General features: G+C 40.9%; 1 protein-coding gene across 1 annotated transcript in view; it reads right to left on the bottom strand.

Moving 5' to 3' along the window:
• myom3 (myomesin 3) overlaps positions 1–17,677 on the bottom strand; it is a 163,500-nt gene that overhangs the window by 97,703 nt on the left and 48,120 nt on the right. The window contains exons 10-13 of the mRNA XM_068011058.1: positions 6,136–6,297; positions 4,416–4,557; positions 3,211–3,410; positions 800–850 (exon numbers count right to left, since the gene is read on the bottom strand). Of these exons, the coding sequence (XP_067867159.1) occupies positions 800–850; positions 3,211–3,410; positions 4,416–4,557; positions 6,136–6,297 (555 nt within the window). The remainder of the gene's footprint in view (positions 1–799; positions 851–3,210; positions 3,411–4,415; positions 4,558–6,135; positions 6,298–17,677) is intronic.

Below are 17,677 nucleotides of genomic sequence, written 5' to 3'. Positions count from 1 at the left end.
AAATACTTGAAGGGATAAGAATTGGAGAGCAATGGGGAAAGAGCAGGGGAGTTGAGACTAATTGAATAGCTCTACCAGAGAGGCAGCACAGGTACAATGGGCCAAATGGCCTCTTTCTGTGCTGCATCATGCTCTGATTCAATAAATAGCTTATGAAAATAAATTCTATGTGCCTCAGTTCTGTAGCTCTTGTTAGTCCAACATCACCACGTGGTTTACTTTCAAATTTTCTGTCTTGTGTGCTCAACATAGCAATCAATTTATGATATCCTTGCAAAGCAGAATAAAAACAAATCTGAAAAGCTCATAGGGTCAGGTGGTAAACTGATAGACTTCCCAGCCTGATCTTCATAAAGAAAGACTTACATTTATATAGCGCCTTTTACAACTTCAGGATACCCCAAAGTGTTTTGTAGGCAATGAAGTATATTTAAAGTGCAGTCACTGTTGTAATAATGTAGGAAACACAGCAGCCAATTTGTGTACAGCAAGCTCCCACAAACAGCAATGTAATAATCACCAGATAATCTATTTTTTTGGGATGTTGATTGAGGGGTAATCAGGGATAACTTACCTCGTCTTCTTCAAAATAGTGTCATGGGTTCTTTTACATGCAGCTGAGAAGGCAAACAGATCTCATTTTAAAATCTCATCGGAAAAATCATTCCATTGATTTAATGGAATCTGGAGGGTTTTACAAAGGTCTGTGACCCTGCTGCCACCTTACAGTCCAGGCAGTGAAGATGAAAATCTACTCCAATAACCTTTGAATTCCTTTGATTCAGTAATTCAAAATTACCTTCAAGCTCATCTTTAGTAATCACAATCTTGCCTTTATCTGTCTGGATATCTGCAGATATGAAATAAAAATAAACTACTTGCATTTTTATCATTATGCCAATTCAAAATCAACAGTAAATCATCACTGAGAGCCATAGACCACAATAACAGAAAAAAAACTGCACACATTATTATTTCAAGATGAGGTACCTATTAATATTTTAAAAGAGATTTGAAAGCATTCTCTGAAAGTGTATTTGCTCTGACCTTAAAATAATACACTCTTTTAGATCCATGATATTTTAACTATTTAGAAAGTAGTAGCCAAACTTCAGCAGTGAAGGTATTACATTAATTATGTTACCCTGGGAATATTAGGCAGTTACTGCTTGGTCCTTTAGTCTCAGTATTCTTTGTTCACCTAGTTAAGTCGCTCTAGTTGTCATGATATCTTCTTACACTTAAGATGCAAGTGTAAATTACTCATTCATTACACAGACTTTTCAGATTCACAGGTACATAGCAGAATTAATGGATGGAAGATCCTTAAACTCATGTTTCTACACATGAATTCCCAAATGCAATCCTGCCACTCAAAGCTGTGAGGCAGTAGTACAAACTCATAAAATCCACCAAGTTCCTATGTAAAATCTGCTTGATAACTCCACTTGTATCAAATGTGTTAGATAAATGAGACTGTTATTAAAACTTTGCACATGATCTCTGAAGCTTCAGTTCATCCTTTACTCTTAATTCTTACTTTTAAAAAAGGCAGCTGGTGTGCTGAGCCATGTAGCAATTTCATTCAGAGATAGTTTTACCATTCTCTCCAGATAATGCAGGGAGACTGATTGAATTGAACTATATATGAAAGCATGAATAGTGATTCGTACTGAGCCTTTCCATGGAGAAGCCAGTGCTCCAGCATTAAAGCTACCAGAGTTGACAATTAGAGTCAACTGAGAGTCAGTCATTCTCTGATTCTTAAAAGCAATAAATAATTAACATGGCCATATAAGTACAAATTGCTCCATATTAACATCAATTTGTATTTAAATAACACCTTTAATGTTGAAAAGATGTTCAAAGGCACTTCACAAAGGCATAATCAAACAAAAATGGACAAAGAATGACAAAGAGATGGGTTTTAAGGAGAGCTTAAAGCAGGAGAGATAAGTGGAGAGGTTTAGGGGTTAAGGAAGGGAGTTCTAGAGTGTCGTTCCAAGACAGGTGCAAGCACCACCACCAAAGGTGGGACGAAAGTAGGAGATGTACAAAAGGCCAGAGTGAGAACAATGTGAGTTCAAGATTTATGGACTGGAGGAGGTTACAGAAAAAGTAGGGGTGAGTCCACAAAGAGATTTAAACATGTGGATGAGATAGAAACTATCTGTTCAACCTGTGATACATTAATAATATTCCTACTGTCACTGCTGTTGACTTTCTTTCCCCAGTTTCCTCCCCTGAAGACTCATGTTGACATATGGTTCCATGGAATTGAAGGAGGGAGGAGTGCAACAATATTATCTTGCTGGAACTGGAAGGGGGTGGGGTTCAGCCACCAGTTCCTGATGTTGCCATCACAGGAGGTGGGGAATGAAGTGCCTTTCCTTCCACCAGTCTCTAAGTTCCTTTTGAACAGGTAAAGATGCTCCTTTCTCAGATGGACGGCAATTCCCTTCTCAGCAGCTTGGAGAGTTATGTGTTGGCATCACTCATTCATAGTACTGACTTTGCCCCTATATCTATTCCATGACCTGATTTAAATCTCAGTGGTTGAGAGGAAGTTCTCTAAAGACCACAAGATTTGATTCGTTGCATCCTGCGAAGGAGGCAGCAATGGGAACAATTAAGGGGAGTTTTCTTTTGCTCATTCCAGGGATGTGAGCATCGCTGACTAGGCCAGCATTTACTGCTCACCCCTAATTGCCCTTGAGCAGATGGTGGTGAGCAGCCTTCTTGAACCATTGCAATCCTTTTCGTGTAGGTACTCCCATAGTGCTGTTAGGGATTGAGGTCCAAGATTTTGACCCAGCGAGAGTGAAGGAGCGGTGATGTAGTTTCAAGTCAGCATGGTATGTGATTTAGAGGTGGCGGTGTTCCCATATGCCTGCTTCCCTTGTCTTTCTAGGTAGTAGAGGTCGTGAGTTTGGAATGCTGGTTTATAGCCAGTTGCAGCTCAGTAATTATAAGGGTGATGGCAGGAATAAGCATCTCTAGTAGACTGTGAAGTGAAACAAAGCCTAACATAAGCATTTCAATGCATCTTGAGATGAAATGTTGCAACTCATTGACTATTTTTAATGTAATTGGTGTTACACCAGTGTGCTGATGTAAGATCACTCAATTCTTTCAAGATATTCATTTTTGGTCAAACATTCAAACAAGACTGATTAAAATGAACAATTTGCTTCCACAGATGATGCATACTTGTTATTCTGGCTGCAGCTGTAGGATCGATTGTGGTCACTGGTTCAGAGATCCGTGAAGGCCTGCTGATCCCTGCGGTGTTGACTGCTCGAACACGGAACTGATATGTTTGGTTTTCGGATAGTCCCACAACAGGAAACTTACACAATTTCTCAGGAACGTCATTGCACTGAGTCCATTTATCACTTCCTACCTCACACCTAGAATCATATATCAGAAAACATATATACTTTACCAAGAAACCACAAGTTAATCTCCATGACTCCTTCATGTTCAATCAAATTATTTAAGTTTGATAAAGAAGGCTATTCACAAATGATCTGGGATTTTGTCATTCACACAATGAATAATTTAAAAAATCATATAAATTACTGCATGCGTTTTCCCATCCAGGTGAAATAGGGAAAGCAAATGGGGCAGTCCCTAATTTTACACATTGACAGCAGCAAACAATTTTGTGTAAGGAATAATACCATGGGTATTAAAAAGGCACAGTGCAACCTTTCCATTCACACCCCTCTATCCATATCATCTATGTGAGTGAGATTGTGAGATATCAGCATTATCAAACTGTTTAAGTTTTGTGTTGCAGTCTCCCAATCCACAGTAAACACAGATACTGCTTTGGCTTGATGTTTTATGAATATTTCTGGAGCTAAAATAGGCTTTGATCCATCAAGATAAATTATCAAAGAGAAAATGTTATATTCACAGTACTAATATGCCTCATTGTGTGCCAACTTTAGGCATCTACAATCCCCATCACTGCAAGCATTCCAACACTGGTGATTGGCAAATGCTGGCAGTCTGCCAATCATCTAGAACAGCAGATACAGTATAGTTCCGAAGAAGGGTCACTGATCCGAAACGTTAACTCTGCTTCTCTTTTCACAGATGCTGCCAGACCTGCTGAGTGGTTCCAGCATTTCTTGTTTTTATTTCAGATTTCCAGCATCCGCAGTATTTTGCTTTTATTATATTAGATACAGTATAGTGTTTGGCATTGGCAGCTGCCTGTTATTACTGGCAGCAGAGCTTTTGATTGCCTGGAATTGAGCAGTCATTGAGGGCATTATTTGCAAATCTGGTCTCCCTCTGGATTTTCCACAATTTTGCTGTTGATTAGGGTAAGTAGGACCATACTCACTGCTGTTTGATGAAGTATTCTTCAGGAAAGTGAACCGTCACAAATTACCATTACCAACCTGTCAATGAAATAACCAATCACTGGACTCCCTCCATCAGCACTCGGCGGTTTCCAGGTAATAAACACATAATCTTTGTGAACATCATGACATTCCACATCCAGTGGTGTGCCAGCAGCTCCTGCTTCTGCAGCCGGAGCATCTGTAGGAGGACGAATGTGACATTGTGCACTAATTCATTATCAATAAATATATAGATAAAGAACAGAAAGGATTTATCTAGACAGTGAAAACAATCATCTTTGATACCGAACACCTCATGGGACCTTTTAGCTGACATACTTCTATAAAATAAGCACTTGTTAGATTCCAAAGATAGGTACAGAGAAGGAAGGATATTCGCTCCATCTAACTAATCCTTCCAGAGAAGTCTACAGTCCATTCCTGTCCTCTCATCACAGCATTCTGTCTCTTGATTGACTCAAGTTGAAAATGAAAGACCGTTCTATGGTATTAATCAAGCTTTGTGTGAATAAATGAAAACTAATATCAGTCATTGATATAACTTATAATAATGCTCAGCATTAACATTTTCTACTCTCCTTTCTAACTTATATACTTCACATGCTTCCTTTCAAGGCCTCTCCTCATAACTCAGTCCACTGACATCAGGGATCACTGTCATCACCGTTGTATCTATCATTTCGAAATTTAGCTGCTTCCCCTATGCTTTGTTGATCAAAAATAAATTCAGTATTCAATGTGTGTCCTAACTAGAGAACTCTGCAGAATTAACATTGTGACTTCAGAATCTGTTTGCCTTGTTCATTGCTAATCTGCAATGGTTTGTCAGTGTCATTATAGAATCGACTGTCCCTGCCTGATGTTAATCAGTTTCTCTCTAGGTAGTTCACTTATACATATAATATATCTATATATATATATATATCTGTGTTAAGTTTCACATGACATAGTTTAGTCTGTTTGCAAAGGTTGTCCAGATTATTCTGTCCTCCTGGGCTGCTTCATCAGATCTAACAGCTCTCCCCCAAAGCCACATTGCACCACTATCGTCAATATATCACCAATATCATCTGTGCATGTCATTAAGTTAAAGTGTGTTTCTGAAATCAGCTCCTTTATTTGGACCAGAAACATGAGAGGCTTCAGCACCATTCATCAGATCTCTCCAGTGAGTATATCCCCCAGCCTGACATTGCTCCCTTGTCTACTGCCTGCTACATCCTCTCTTTCAGCCAATTCCTTATCTACCTGTTCTATCTCGGATACTCTTTGTTTTAAGCTTCTGTCGCAGTTTTTTCTTTTAACTTTATCTTTAGGTACTCTACATCATCTAGACTGGCATTTGCTCTGTTCATCTCCATACTGATTTGTATCAATTCATTTCAATTTCAATGTAACTTCACACATTCCTATTTGTATAAGAACCTGGAATCACAACCCAAAAAGATGACCAATCAATCATCAGAACTGTCATTGAATTCACTAAAGTGCTGTGGAGATCTATATCCCACAGTAATATTGCACAAGCCAGACACTACAAAATCACCTAAACAAAATGGCTTGCTTGCAGGAAATGTAATTGCATCACAAATGGTGACAGAAAGTGCAAAGCAACAAGAACAGTGTTCCACAAAACTCCACATATGATAAACTATAAAAGCACCACTTTGAAGCAGGATAGATTTCCCTCTTTAAGAGAAACATTAAAATCTTTATGAGTATGAAGGTGTAACTATTTGTTGCACTTCTTTCATACCTCTAACAAACACGTATCCACTGTGCTCTTTATAACCAGTCCATGTTAGAAGACACATGGTATAGAGGCCCTCATCTTCCTTATGGATGTGAGTGAGAGTTAGTTTGGTTGAGTTATCAGAGCATTCAATCTTTATCCAGTTGGATTCCTTCAGCAAAATACCTGTAATTACAATAACTATTCAAATCAACAACCTTAGTCACAAGTGCATTCGTGGATAGAAAACAATAAGCCTTGTCACTAATGCTTACATTTTACTCTGATTAATTTTCTTTCCTTTAAAAGATTATTTATTGCATCACTTTATCTTTAAAATTGAAAAGCTGGCCAAAAAGAATAAATCTCACATTTCTGCAGCCCTGGTTGGAATCTGGAACGCACTGCCTGAAGAGGTGGTAGAGGCAGGAACCCTCACAACATTTAAGTATTTAGATGAGCACTTGAAACGCCATAGCATACAAGGCTACGGGCCAAGTGCTGGAAAATGGGATTAGAATAATTAGATGCTTGATGGCCGGCACAGACACAATGGGTTGAAGGGCCTGTTTCTGTGCTGTATAACTCTATGACTCTATGAATCTGTTTCAAATGACAGGAGCCTGGTAAAAGTCAAACTCAAAACTGTGGTGCTCCAATTGAAAGACCAGTATTTCATCATTGCAGTTAGTTTAGCTGGAAGCTACTCTGTGACCTACCGTATCCAGAAAGTGAAGTTTGCTCAGGAAGCAATCACTTTTATTTTATTTCAAGCCTTTTAGTTGATGACTTTCGCCTCCATCAAGGTGAAGGGTGTTGGTGCCAGTGATTGGATTTCTTCCTTCAATATTTTTTCACCCATTGTCAACATCAAACATTAACTTGTATCTAAGCCATGTTATATCTGACATGACAAATATGCGCTACAAAATCCAACAACAAACCCTAACCCTGAGATGAACAATCCTACTGCACCACTGTGACATTTCCATTCCCCAAACAAATGACTCTTCTGAAATTTTTGGGCAGTACTATCAAATAGCACCTTCTCATACCAGATAATAGTTTTAAAAACAGAGAATGCTGGAAATACTCAGCAGGTCTGCCAGTAACTGTGGAGAGAGAAACCGAGTTAACGTTTCAGGCAATGACCTTGCGTCAGAGACAGTTTTACCTAGTAGGAACAATGCTCACAAATTTTGTTAAGAGTGCCCAAACTAATTTCATCAATGATTCTTGCACAGAGAGAGAGAAAAAAAATCTTCAATCGTAATATTGCGGATGGGTTTTGAGACTAGGTCACAAAGGTGAAAGGCCACAGTTTTAATCCACTGTGCCAATCTTCTTAAAAAAGAAGCTTAAAGTTTCAGTATTATAGCTATTATTTTATTCAATTTGCATTTAATGTTCAATTATTTTTTCGTTCATGGGATTTGAGGATCACTGGCAAGGTTTGTTGCCTATTCCTAATTGCCCTTGAAAATTAATTGTGTTTAATTGTTCAACTGAAGCATTCGAAAGGGAATTAGACAGTTATATGAAAAGGAAGAATGTGCAGAGTTATGGGGAGAAGGCAGGGGAATGGAACTGAGGGAGTTGCTTTTTCATAGAGCCAGTGCGGACACGATGGGCCGAATGGCCTCCTTCTGTGCTGTAATGATTCTGTGATTCTGTATGCAGGTGGTGGATATTAACTAGGGATTCACTTGAGCCCTATAAATAGACACAGGCTAAAACTATTGTTGTTAGGGTTAGGAAGTGTATGCTTGCAATGTGTCATTCTGTAAATAAATATAAAAGCATGTAAAGATTGGCTCCTGTTCTATCCTTCACCAACTGCCTTTCTGGTATAGAACAATAGGCAAACCAAATATCTATTTATCTTAAAGGTTTTACATCCAGCGCATACCTGCCACACAACAAAGTGCCAGATTTCAAATCTTGTAGCCTTAAAAGCATACACACCTGATTAGCTCAAATTTCACTTTCATAAAATATTGATAAGGTGTAACTGAACAGATACATACAGCAAGTGGGAACAAAAACTACCAGTTATGAAGGTCAGAGGCTGCCAATTTGGAAACTTCAACCAGCAAATGTTGATCAACAGCCAGGAAGGGAAACCAATGAAATTATTCCAAAATTTTTTGGCCACTATTTTGTTTTCTCACTTAGCTGAGGGTAGTGTTACAACTGACGGCTCCAGTCAAAGTCCCCAATCAAAATATACGATTCTGATTGTGGTGGGAGAAACGCACTGTTAATTCAATCCCGTCACTCCACAGATTGCCGAACATATCATTTAAAACTTTCCAAATTAAAGAAAGACCCAGCCAAATTGTACCATCTATTAACCCCTGAATGAGGCTAACCAAACCAGGTGTCTTTAAATCAACAAATTAACTGTTTAATTAGAAAAACTAAATTCTTAAACACGATGAAGATATAAACAACATTTAAAATAGAAAAAATTAGAGTCATTGCAAATTTACAGTTGCTTGAAGTCCAAACAGCCGTCCGATGGGGAAAAAAAGGTTCTTCCACAGTAGAACAGTCCGTAGTCTAACTCTAGCAGTAAGTGATGCTTTCCTTCTCCAGAGAATCTCAACAATTAACGACTTGCAAACACTTTCAATAGAATCAATCTGACTTAAGAGTTTTTGAGGGATAAAAGATTGTCACAGACTAACTTCCCTTCCTTCAGTTTAAATTACCAGAGATCTCTGTTTTGGCTTGAACTTTTTTTTCGAATTTTGAGAAATAATAACTAAACAGACTAAAATTCTCTTCCTTCAGTTTAAATGGTTGAGAGCTCTTTTTTCAGATGCTAACACCAGCTGTCTGTTTGTCTGTGTTCTCTTAGAACAAACTGTCTTCAACTAAAAGCCAGTTCAAAATTGAATTGTAACAAATGTATCGCATGATGCTCAATCCCAGTGGCTGTATCCATGGTAACGAGAATGCACCCTTCAAATCGCAGTCTCCAAATGGTTGTATCCAATGGCAACCGAAAATGCACCTTCTTGGTAACTCTGGAGGCCTGCTGGTTCTTGAAGCAGTACTGATACTTTGCAAGCCTTAAAGGTACATCGCATATCCCGGGAAAAAAAAACTACAGGACCACGACAGTAGAAGTTTCTTATATAGTAATGACATTAAAAAAATACCTGAACATAATAGATTTACCTATAGAGGTAGAATTTGCATGTTTGAAATATTGTCATTGTTCTTCATCAGAAATCTTAATTTTGCTAACAAGCCTGGGACTTTGAGTTCATGGGGCTCCCCAGAGCTATCACTCTGTCAGCTAAATTAAAATTTCAACAAAATAACAGACTCTCAGAATGAATCAGTGTGACTTTGTTTGAGCATTCTGTGGACAAAACTCCGAGAATATACAGTTTCGGTTTGAAAGCAAACTGTGCAATCCAACTCACAATGATCTTGTTACAACCCAGCTGAGGAAGGGGGCTAGGGATCCCCCTCGGCCCTTTTCTGGTTTGGCCGTCACAGGGTTTAACTTTTAAAACACAGTGTTTTTAGCTTCACCTCAGTGAGTCCTTGCTCACTGCTCTCTAATTGTAATTGTAAAGAAATCATTCAGACAGGTTTTCTCAGGTTTAAACAAGAAAGTTGTAAGTTTATTAACCTTAAATCTCTAACTCAGTTAAAACTACTAAGAATGCACGACACAATTACGCTAGCATGCATACGTGATAAACACACACACAAATAGATACAGAGGAGGAGAAAGAATTAAAGAGGGGAAGGTTTGAAGTAGCAGATGGAATTCAGTTACTGTTGTTGGTTTGGTTGTAACGATCTTGATTGGAGTTAAGTCTTACAGTTCTTGTTGGGGCCCAGTGCATACTTTCAGGCTTGTTTCATTGGTACCAGAAGGCTGCAGGGGTCTTCTGTCTTGAGGCTTACGTTACTACCATGGGTCCCTGGAACTTTATGTGTGTGTGTGAGAGAGAGAGAGAGAGAGAGACCTTGCTTCTCTTTGGTCTTCAAAAGCAGTGCCCAAAACTTTTCTGTGAGTACAATTCAATCAATTCCCAGGTCAGTCATGCAACTAGCCCTTTGTTTGAAACTGCATCGCCTATGAGGATTGTTGATTTTTCAGAGCTTACTGGACATATTCGGGGGTGGGTAGGGGGGCGGCGGGGGTGGGGGGCGGGGGGGGGGGTGGTGTTGGCGGTGAAATGCTGGCTCTTACAGACAATGCCTTTCAATGTCTTTTGATCACCACAATTGACAAAACCCAACAGGCTAATTGAATCAGGGAGCACTCCTATTGTCTCTCAGAATGCAAATGTGCAGCCATGTTTTCAGCCACTGCTCTCTGGTCCTTTTAGACAAGTTATATTTAATGTCCAGTAAAGGTTCAAATAGTAGTTCATATGCCGAAATTAATATGTTTCCATTTGGCAGGTGTGGTTTTCGTCACAATCTCAAGGCCTTTTTCTTTGAGCCTAATGAACAATATCACACTTTAGATCTAGGAGGTGCAAAACACACCAGCTTTGTTTTCACAATAGACAGGAAGATTAGCAATGCTGGGATTTGCAAATTCCGTCCCTGCATTGCTGTCCAGGATGGAAAAGGCCTGAACATAGACAGCAATAAAAGCTATTAGAACTGAGCACAGACATGTGAAATCAGGATTTGCATAAAAACAGTGTAAAGCATGAACAGATGTAACGTTAATAGGAACATTGATGTAAGTAACTATATTCAATTATATCACACAGCGAGTGTTATAGTCACAAATTATTCACATGACTCTTTCGGTGAGGAAACAAAATTACTTCTTTATATTTATACAATAGGCAAGGAACATATTTTGTTTATTTAATTTCAGGAATCCATCAAAAACATTTAATTCAGTGCCTTGAGCAAAGCTCTTGCAAACATCTTTCGAAATCCTTTCAACGGCATTTCCATTCTACCCCATAATTACAGCCTCTTTCAAACAAGTTAATCTCTGTCTTACAGTGAACAGCACAAGATATCTAAATAAATATAAAAGCCTTGCATCTGTCAGCAATCTTTCACAGTTCAATCATCAAACATAAACAACAGAAGGAAACCCAGTCATTGTGTGCTGATGCCATTTCTGATGTTGATAACCTGGCATTTCCAAAATGGTAGGCGTTGAGGATTTACAAGCAGCTCCCAATCTTAGAATGTTCTTGATTGCCTTCTGATTGACATCCCGACGTGCCTACTTCGACTGCTTATCGCAAAATTGAGTCATTTAAGGCACAGAAGAAGGCTATTCCATCTCTCCACGGAGCTATTCAGCCAGTCCAACTTCATCACTTGATTCCCATAACTCTGCAAGACTATCTCTTTCAAGTGGCCATTCAATTTCCTTTTGAAGTCATTTATTGTCTCTGCTTCCGCCACCCTTGTGGACAACCAGTTCCAGGTCATTACCACCCACTGTGTAAAAAAGTTCTTCCTCATATTCCCCCTTCATCTCTTGCCCAAAACCTTCAATCTGTGTCCCCTTGTCCTTATATCATCAGTTAATACGAACCGATTTTCCTTGGCTAACTTATCTTCCTCTTCTTCTTTGGCCTCCTTATCTCGAGAGACAATGGGTAAGCACCTGGAGGTGGTCAGTGGTTTGTGAAGCAGCGCCTGGAGTGGCTATAAAGGCCAATTCTAGAGTGACAGACTCTTCCACAGGTGCTGCAGATAAAATTGTTCGTCGGGGCTGTTACACAGTTGGCTCTCCCCTTGCACTTCTGTCTTTTTTCCTGCCAACTGCTAAGTCTCTTCGAATCGCCACACTTTAGCCCCGCCTTTATGGCTGCCCACCAGCTCTGGAGATCGCTGGCAACTGATTCCCACGACTTGTGATCAATGTCACAGGACTTCATGTCACGTTTGCAAACGTCTTTAAAGCGGAGACAAGGACGGCCGGTGGGTCTGATACCAGTGGCGAGCTCGCTGTACAATGTGTCCTTGGGGATCCTGCCATCTTCCATGTGACTCACATGGCCAACCCATCTCAAGCGCCGTTGGCTCAGTAGTGTGTATATGCTGGGGATGTTGGCCACCTCGAGGACTTCTGTGTTGGAGATATGGTCCTGCCACCTGATGCCAAGGATTCTCTGAAGGCAGCGAAGTTGGAATGAATTGAGATGTCGCTCTTGGCTGACAATAGTTGTCCAGGCCTCGCTGCCGTAGAGCAAGGTACTGAGGACACAGGCTTGATACACTCGGACTTATCTAACTTATCTAAGCCTGTCATAATATTGTACATTTCTATTAAATCTCCCCTCAATCTCCTTTGTTCTAAGGAGAACAAAACCAGTTTTTCTCACCTAACCTTATAATAAAATCCCCTGTCCCTGAAACCATTCTGGTAAATCTCCTCTGCACTCTCTCAAGGACGCTCAGATCCTTCCTGAAGTGTGGTGACCAGAACTGGATGCAATACTCCAGTTGGAGGCTAACCAGAGCTTTATAAATGTTCAGCGTAACTTTCCTGCTTTTGTACTCAATGCCTCTATTTATGAAGCACAAGATCCCATATGCTTCACTAACCACTCTCTCAATATGTCCTGCCACCTTCAAAGGTCGATGCAGATGCACCCCCATGTCCTTCTGTTCCTGCACAATCTTTGGAACTGTACCATTAAGTATATATTGCCTCTCCTTATTCCTTCTGCCAAAATGCATCACCTCACACTTGTCAGTATTAAATTCCATCTGTTACCTGTCTGCCCATTCTGCTAATCTATCTATGTCCTGTTGCAGATGGTTCATATCATCCTCACAGTTTGCCACACCTCGAAGTTTGGTGTCATTGGCAAATTTTGAGATTCTACTCTGTATTCCAAGATTCAAGTCATTTATATATAGCAAAAAAAAGCAGTGGTTCCAGCACTGACCCTTGGGGAACACCACTGTCTACATCCTGCACTCTAAAAAGCAACCATTTACGATGACTCAAATAAAATAAAAGCAAGATACTGCAGATGCTGGAAATCTGAAATAAAACAGAAAGTGGTGGAAATACACAGCAGGTCAAGCAGCAACTGTGGGGAGAGAAGCAGAATTAACATTGTATTTATTTGTTTATTTATTTACAGATACAGCACTGAAACAGGCTCTTCGGCCCACCGAGTCTGTGCCGACCATCAACCACCCATTTATACTAATCCTACACTAATCCCATATTCCTACTACATCCCCACCTGTCCCTATATTCCCCTACCACCTACCTATACTAGGGGCAATTTATAATGGCCAATTTACCTATCAACCTGCAAGTCTTTGGCTGTGTGAGGAAACTGGAGCACCCGGAGAAAACCCACGCGGTCACAGGAAGAACTTGCAAACTCCACACAGTCAGTACCCAGAATTGAACCCGGGTCGCTGGAGCTGTGATGTTAACCACTGCGCCACTGTGCCGCCCTTTAGGTTTTAGGTCTATGACCTTTCATCAAATGCTCACCTCACCTCTGGAGATCTTTTCTCCAAGTTTGGAACAAGGTGAGGAGCTGAGTGGGCCTGCTGGAACCCAAGCTCAGTGTCAGTGAGCAGGTTATTGCTGAGCAAGTGCCACTTGATAGCACTGTCAATGACTCCTCCCATCACTTTGCTGATGATCGGGAATAAACTGATAAGCCGGTAATTGGCCGAGTTGTTTTTGTCCTGCATTTTGTCCATAGGACATACCTGGGCAACCTTCCACATGGTTGGGTAGAGGCCAGTCTTGTAGCTGTACTGGAAAAGATTGGCTGGGGCGCTGCTAGTTCTAGAGCATAAGTCTTCAGTACTATTGTCAGAATGTTGTCAGGGCCCATAGCCTTTGTGGTATCCAGTGCCTTCAGTCATTTCTTGATATCACGTGGAGTGAATTGGATTGGCTGAAGACTGGCATCTGTGATACTGGGGACCTCAGGAGGAGGCCGAGATGGATCATCCACTCGGCACTTCTGGCTGAAGATGGATACAAATGCTTCAGCCTTGTCTTTTGCACTGATCTGCTGGGCTCCCCATCATTGAGGATGGAGATGTTTGTGGAGCCTCCTCCTCCTGTCAGTTGTTTAATTGTCCACCAACATTCACGACTGGATGTGACAGAACTGCAGAGCTTAGATCTGATCCGCTAGTTGTGAGATCGCTTAGCTCTGTCTATCGCATGCTGCTTCTGCTGTTTGGCATACAAGTAGTCCTGGGTCATAGCTTCACTAGGCTGACATCTCATTTTTAGGAATGCCTGGTGCTGCTACTGGCATGCCCTCCTGCATTCTTCATTGAACCAGGGTTGATCCCCCTGGCTTGATGGTAATGGTAGAGAGGGGGATATGCCAGGCCATGAGGTTATAGATTGTGGATGAGTACAATTCTGCTGCTGCTGATGGCCCACAGTGCCTCATGGATGCCCAATTTTGAGTTGCTAGATCTCTTCAAAATCTATCCCATTTAGCATGGTGGTAGTGCCACGCAACATGATGGAGGGTACCCTCAGTGTGAAAGCAGGACTTCGTCTCCACAAGGACTGTGCGGTGGTCACTCCGACCAATACTGTCATGGACAGATGCATCTGTGTCAGGTAGATTGGTGAGGATGAGGTCAAGTAGGTTTTTCCCTCTTGTTGCTTTCCTCACCACCTGCCACAGACCCAGTCTAGCAGCTACGTCCTAGGACTCGGCCAGCTCGGTCAGTAGTGGTGCGACCGAGCCACTCTTGGGTGATGAACATTGAAGTCCCCCACCCAGAGTACATTTTGTGCACTTGCTACCCTCAGTGCTTCTTCCAACTGGTGTTCAACATGGGGAAGCACTGATTCATCAGCCGAGGAGGGGCAGTAGATGATAATCAGCAGGAGGTTTCCTTGCACTTGTTTGACCTGATGCTGTGAGACTTCATGGGGTTCGCAGTCAATGTTGAAGACTCCCAGGGCAACTCCATCCTGACTATATACCACTGTGCTGCCACCTCTGCTGGGTCTGTCCTGCTGGTGGGACAGGACATACCCAGGGATGGTGATGGCAGTGTCTGGGACATTGTCTGTCAGGTATGATGCCGTGAGTATGACTATGTCAGGCTGTTGCTTGACTAGTTTGTGGGACAGCTCTCCCAACTTTAGCAAAAGCCCACAGATATTAGTAAGAAGGACTTTGCAGGGTCGACAGAGGTGTCGTTGTCATTTCCAGTGCCTAGGTTGATGACAGGTGGTCTTTCTGGTTTTATTCCTTTTCTTAGACTTTGTAGCGATTTGCTAACTGAGTGGCTTGCTATGCCATGTCAGAGTCAACCACATTGCTGTGGGTCTGGAGTCACATGTAGGCCAGACCAGGTAACGACAGCAGATTTCCTCCCTTAAAGAATATTAGTGAACCACATGGGTTTTTACAACAATTGACAATGGTTTCATGATCACCACTAGACTAGCTTTTAATTCCAGATTAATTAATAAAATTCTGCCGTGGTAGGATTCGAACCCATGTCCCCAGATTATTAGCCTGGGGCTCTGCGTTACTAGCCAAGTGACATTATCACTGTTCCACCACCTCCCCAATGTTCTTAAAATCCACATAAACAACATCCACCTGATTCCCATGATCAAACTTCTCTATTACTTCATTAAAAAATTCAATTAGATTAGTCAAGCATGATCTGCCTTTTACAAATCTGTGCTACCTATCCTTTATTAACTCAAACCTCTCCAAGTGTCTGTTGATATTTTCCCTGATTATAGTTTCTAAAATCTTACCCACCACTGCTATTAAACTAATTGGCCTGTAGTTGCTCGAACTGTCCTTATACCGTTTCTTGAATAAGGGTGTCACATTTGCCATTCTCCGATCCTCTGACACTGCCCTCCCTGCCCCCCACACTCCCCCCCACCCCCCCACCTCCGTATGTCTGTCAGTAGTGACCTTAAAGTTAGGTATAGCATTATCTCAGCAGCTACACATTATAAGAGTACCAGTGGGAAATCAACGAGTTGTTCTTTGAGAAGCAAGTAAACACGATATGGATATCAGCACCTCGTGTTTAGATAATGCCCAAACATTTTGGGAGTGAAGTTTGGCGGGCACAAGATGGGCAATAGCAGATCGGCCGTTTGTTATACACCCTGTCCCATTCTCCTTTCCCTTAAAGTCAGTGAAGAGGAAAATTGGGCCAGATGGATATTGGACAATTAATCTATTGCTACCCATTTTGTGTCCTCATTGAGATGAATTTCACCCTCCCAATTTCCCAGCGGTAGATGTAGCATCTGACTGGCTGATGAATGTATCTGGGGCCAAATGACTGCATGACTAACAAAAACCTGACTATACTAGAACCTCTCCAAGAGACTTCTTTAGGAACCTGCAGATAGTATTGTATAACAAAGAGTACATTATAGAAAGAGTTTACAGAATTTCTCCACTTTCTGTATAGGGTTGTGTGTGCCAAATGAGAGGTTGTCTTCACAAGACAGTATTACAGTGAACGGTTAGCATATTTCTGAGTCATTTTGCTTGTAAGAAACAAATTGATTACCATTTACTTTATTAAAGGAAATGGAGTGGATTTTTCCTTTACGTTAGGATGTAAAAGATCACCTGGGCAGAAAACATAGAAGAAAATTGGGTGTGGAAGATCTCATGCCCATTAATGAGCCTGCCCAATGCACAGCCATTTAAATTAACAAAACTGAATAGGATCAGTTATGGAGCTACAATTTTCCATGGCCCATTTTCTCATATCATTCCACTCAGGAAATACTTTACATTCAAGCACATGAAGAGGAAACACTTCCTTAACGTGTTAAAATATTTCTGGGCTTGGTTTCCTGATTTAATTGTTGGTAAATGCTTTGAAATGATCACATTATGGTGTTATGTATGTTGCAATGTTATTTAAACCATGTGAAGGCTAACACAATAATAAAGATATAACAAAGGGGAATACAAAAATAAGGTCCATAATTATGATAGTCACTGTTACGACCAGGTGAGAAAGAGGTCTAGGGTTCCCTCTCAGCATTCACCTAGTCTTACCGTGACAGGGTTTTATTTTAAACACCGTCTTTTTAGCTCCCCCTTAATGAATCCTTATTCACTAACTTCTAATTATAAGGCAAAGAAACCAGCACAAACAGGTTTTCTTAGGTTTAAAGAAGAAGGGTTGAAATTTATTAAACTTAAACTCTAATTCGGTTGACGCCTACAGATACACAACATGCCCACACTAGCATGCATACACGATACACACATGCAGACAGAGACAGAACAGAGCAGAAGAAATAAAGTGGAAAAGTTTGAAGCAATCTCTGAAGAGGGTTTTTGTTAGGATCTTCAAGCTCACTGTAGAGTCCTTGATTGTAGGTAGATCTTGCTTTTCGTTGGGGCCCAGTATTCTTCTTAAACCTTGTTCACTGTAGGAGACTTTCTCTCTTGGGGTTCATGTGTCTTCAGTGGATTTGGAGTTCCGTGAGAAAGAGATGGGAGCAGACAGGAGAGGCTGTGGTGAGCCAGCCAGGAGAGGTATTTTCAGTCCAGGAGCAAACAGACACTCTCAGTTCAAACTGTTTGTACAATTCAGA

Source organism: Heterodontus francisci, chromosome 31, assembly GCF_036365525.1.
Source record: "Heterodontus francisci isolate sHetFra1 chromosome 31, sHetFra1.hap1, whole genome shotgun sequence".
NCBI classification, from domain to species: domain Eukaryota; kingdom Metazoa; phylum Chordata; class Chondrichthyes; order Heterodontiformes; family Heterodontidae; genus Heterodontus; species Heterodontus francisci.
Note: the sequence above shows the minus strand (reverse complement) of the source record. Positions and strands in the feature narration are given on the sequence as shown.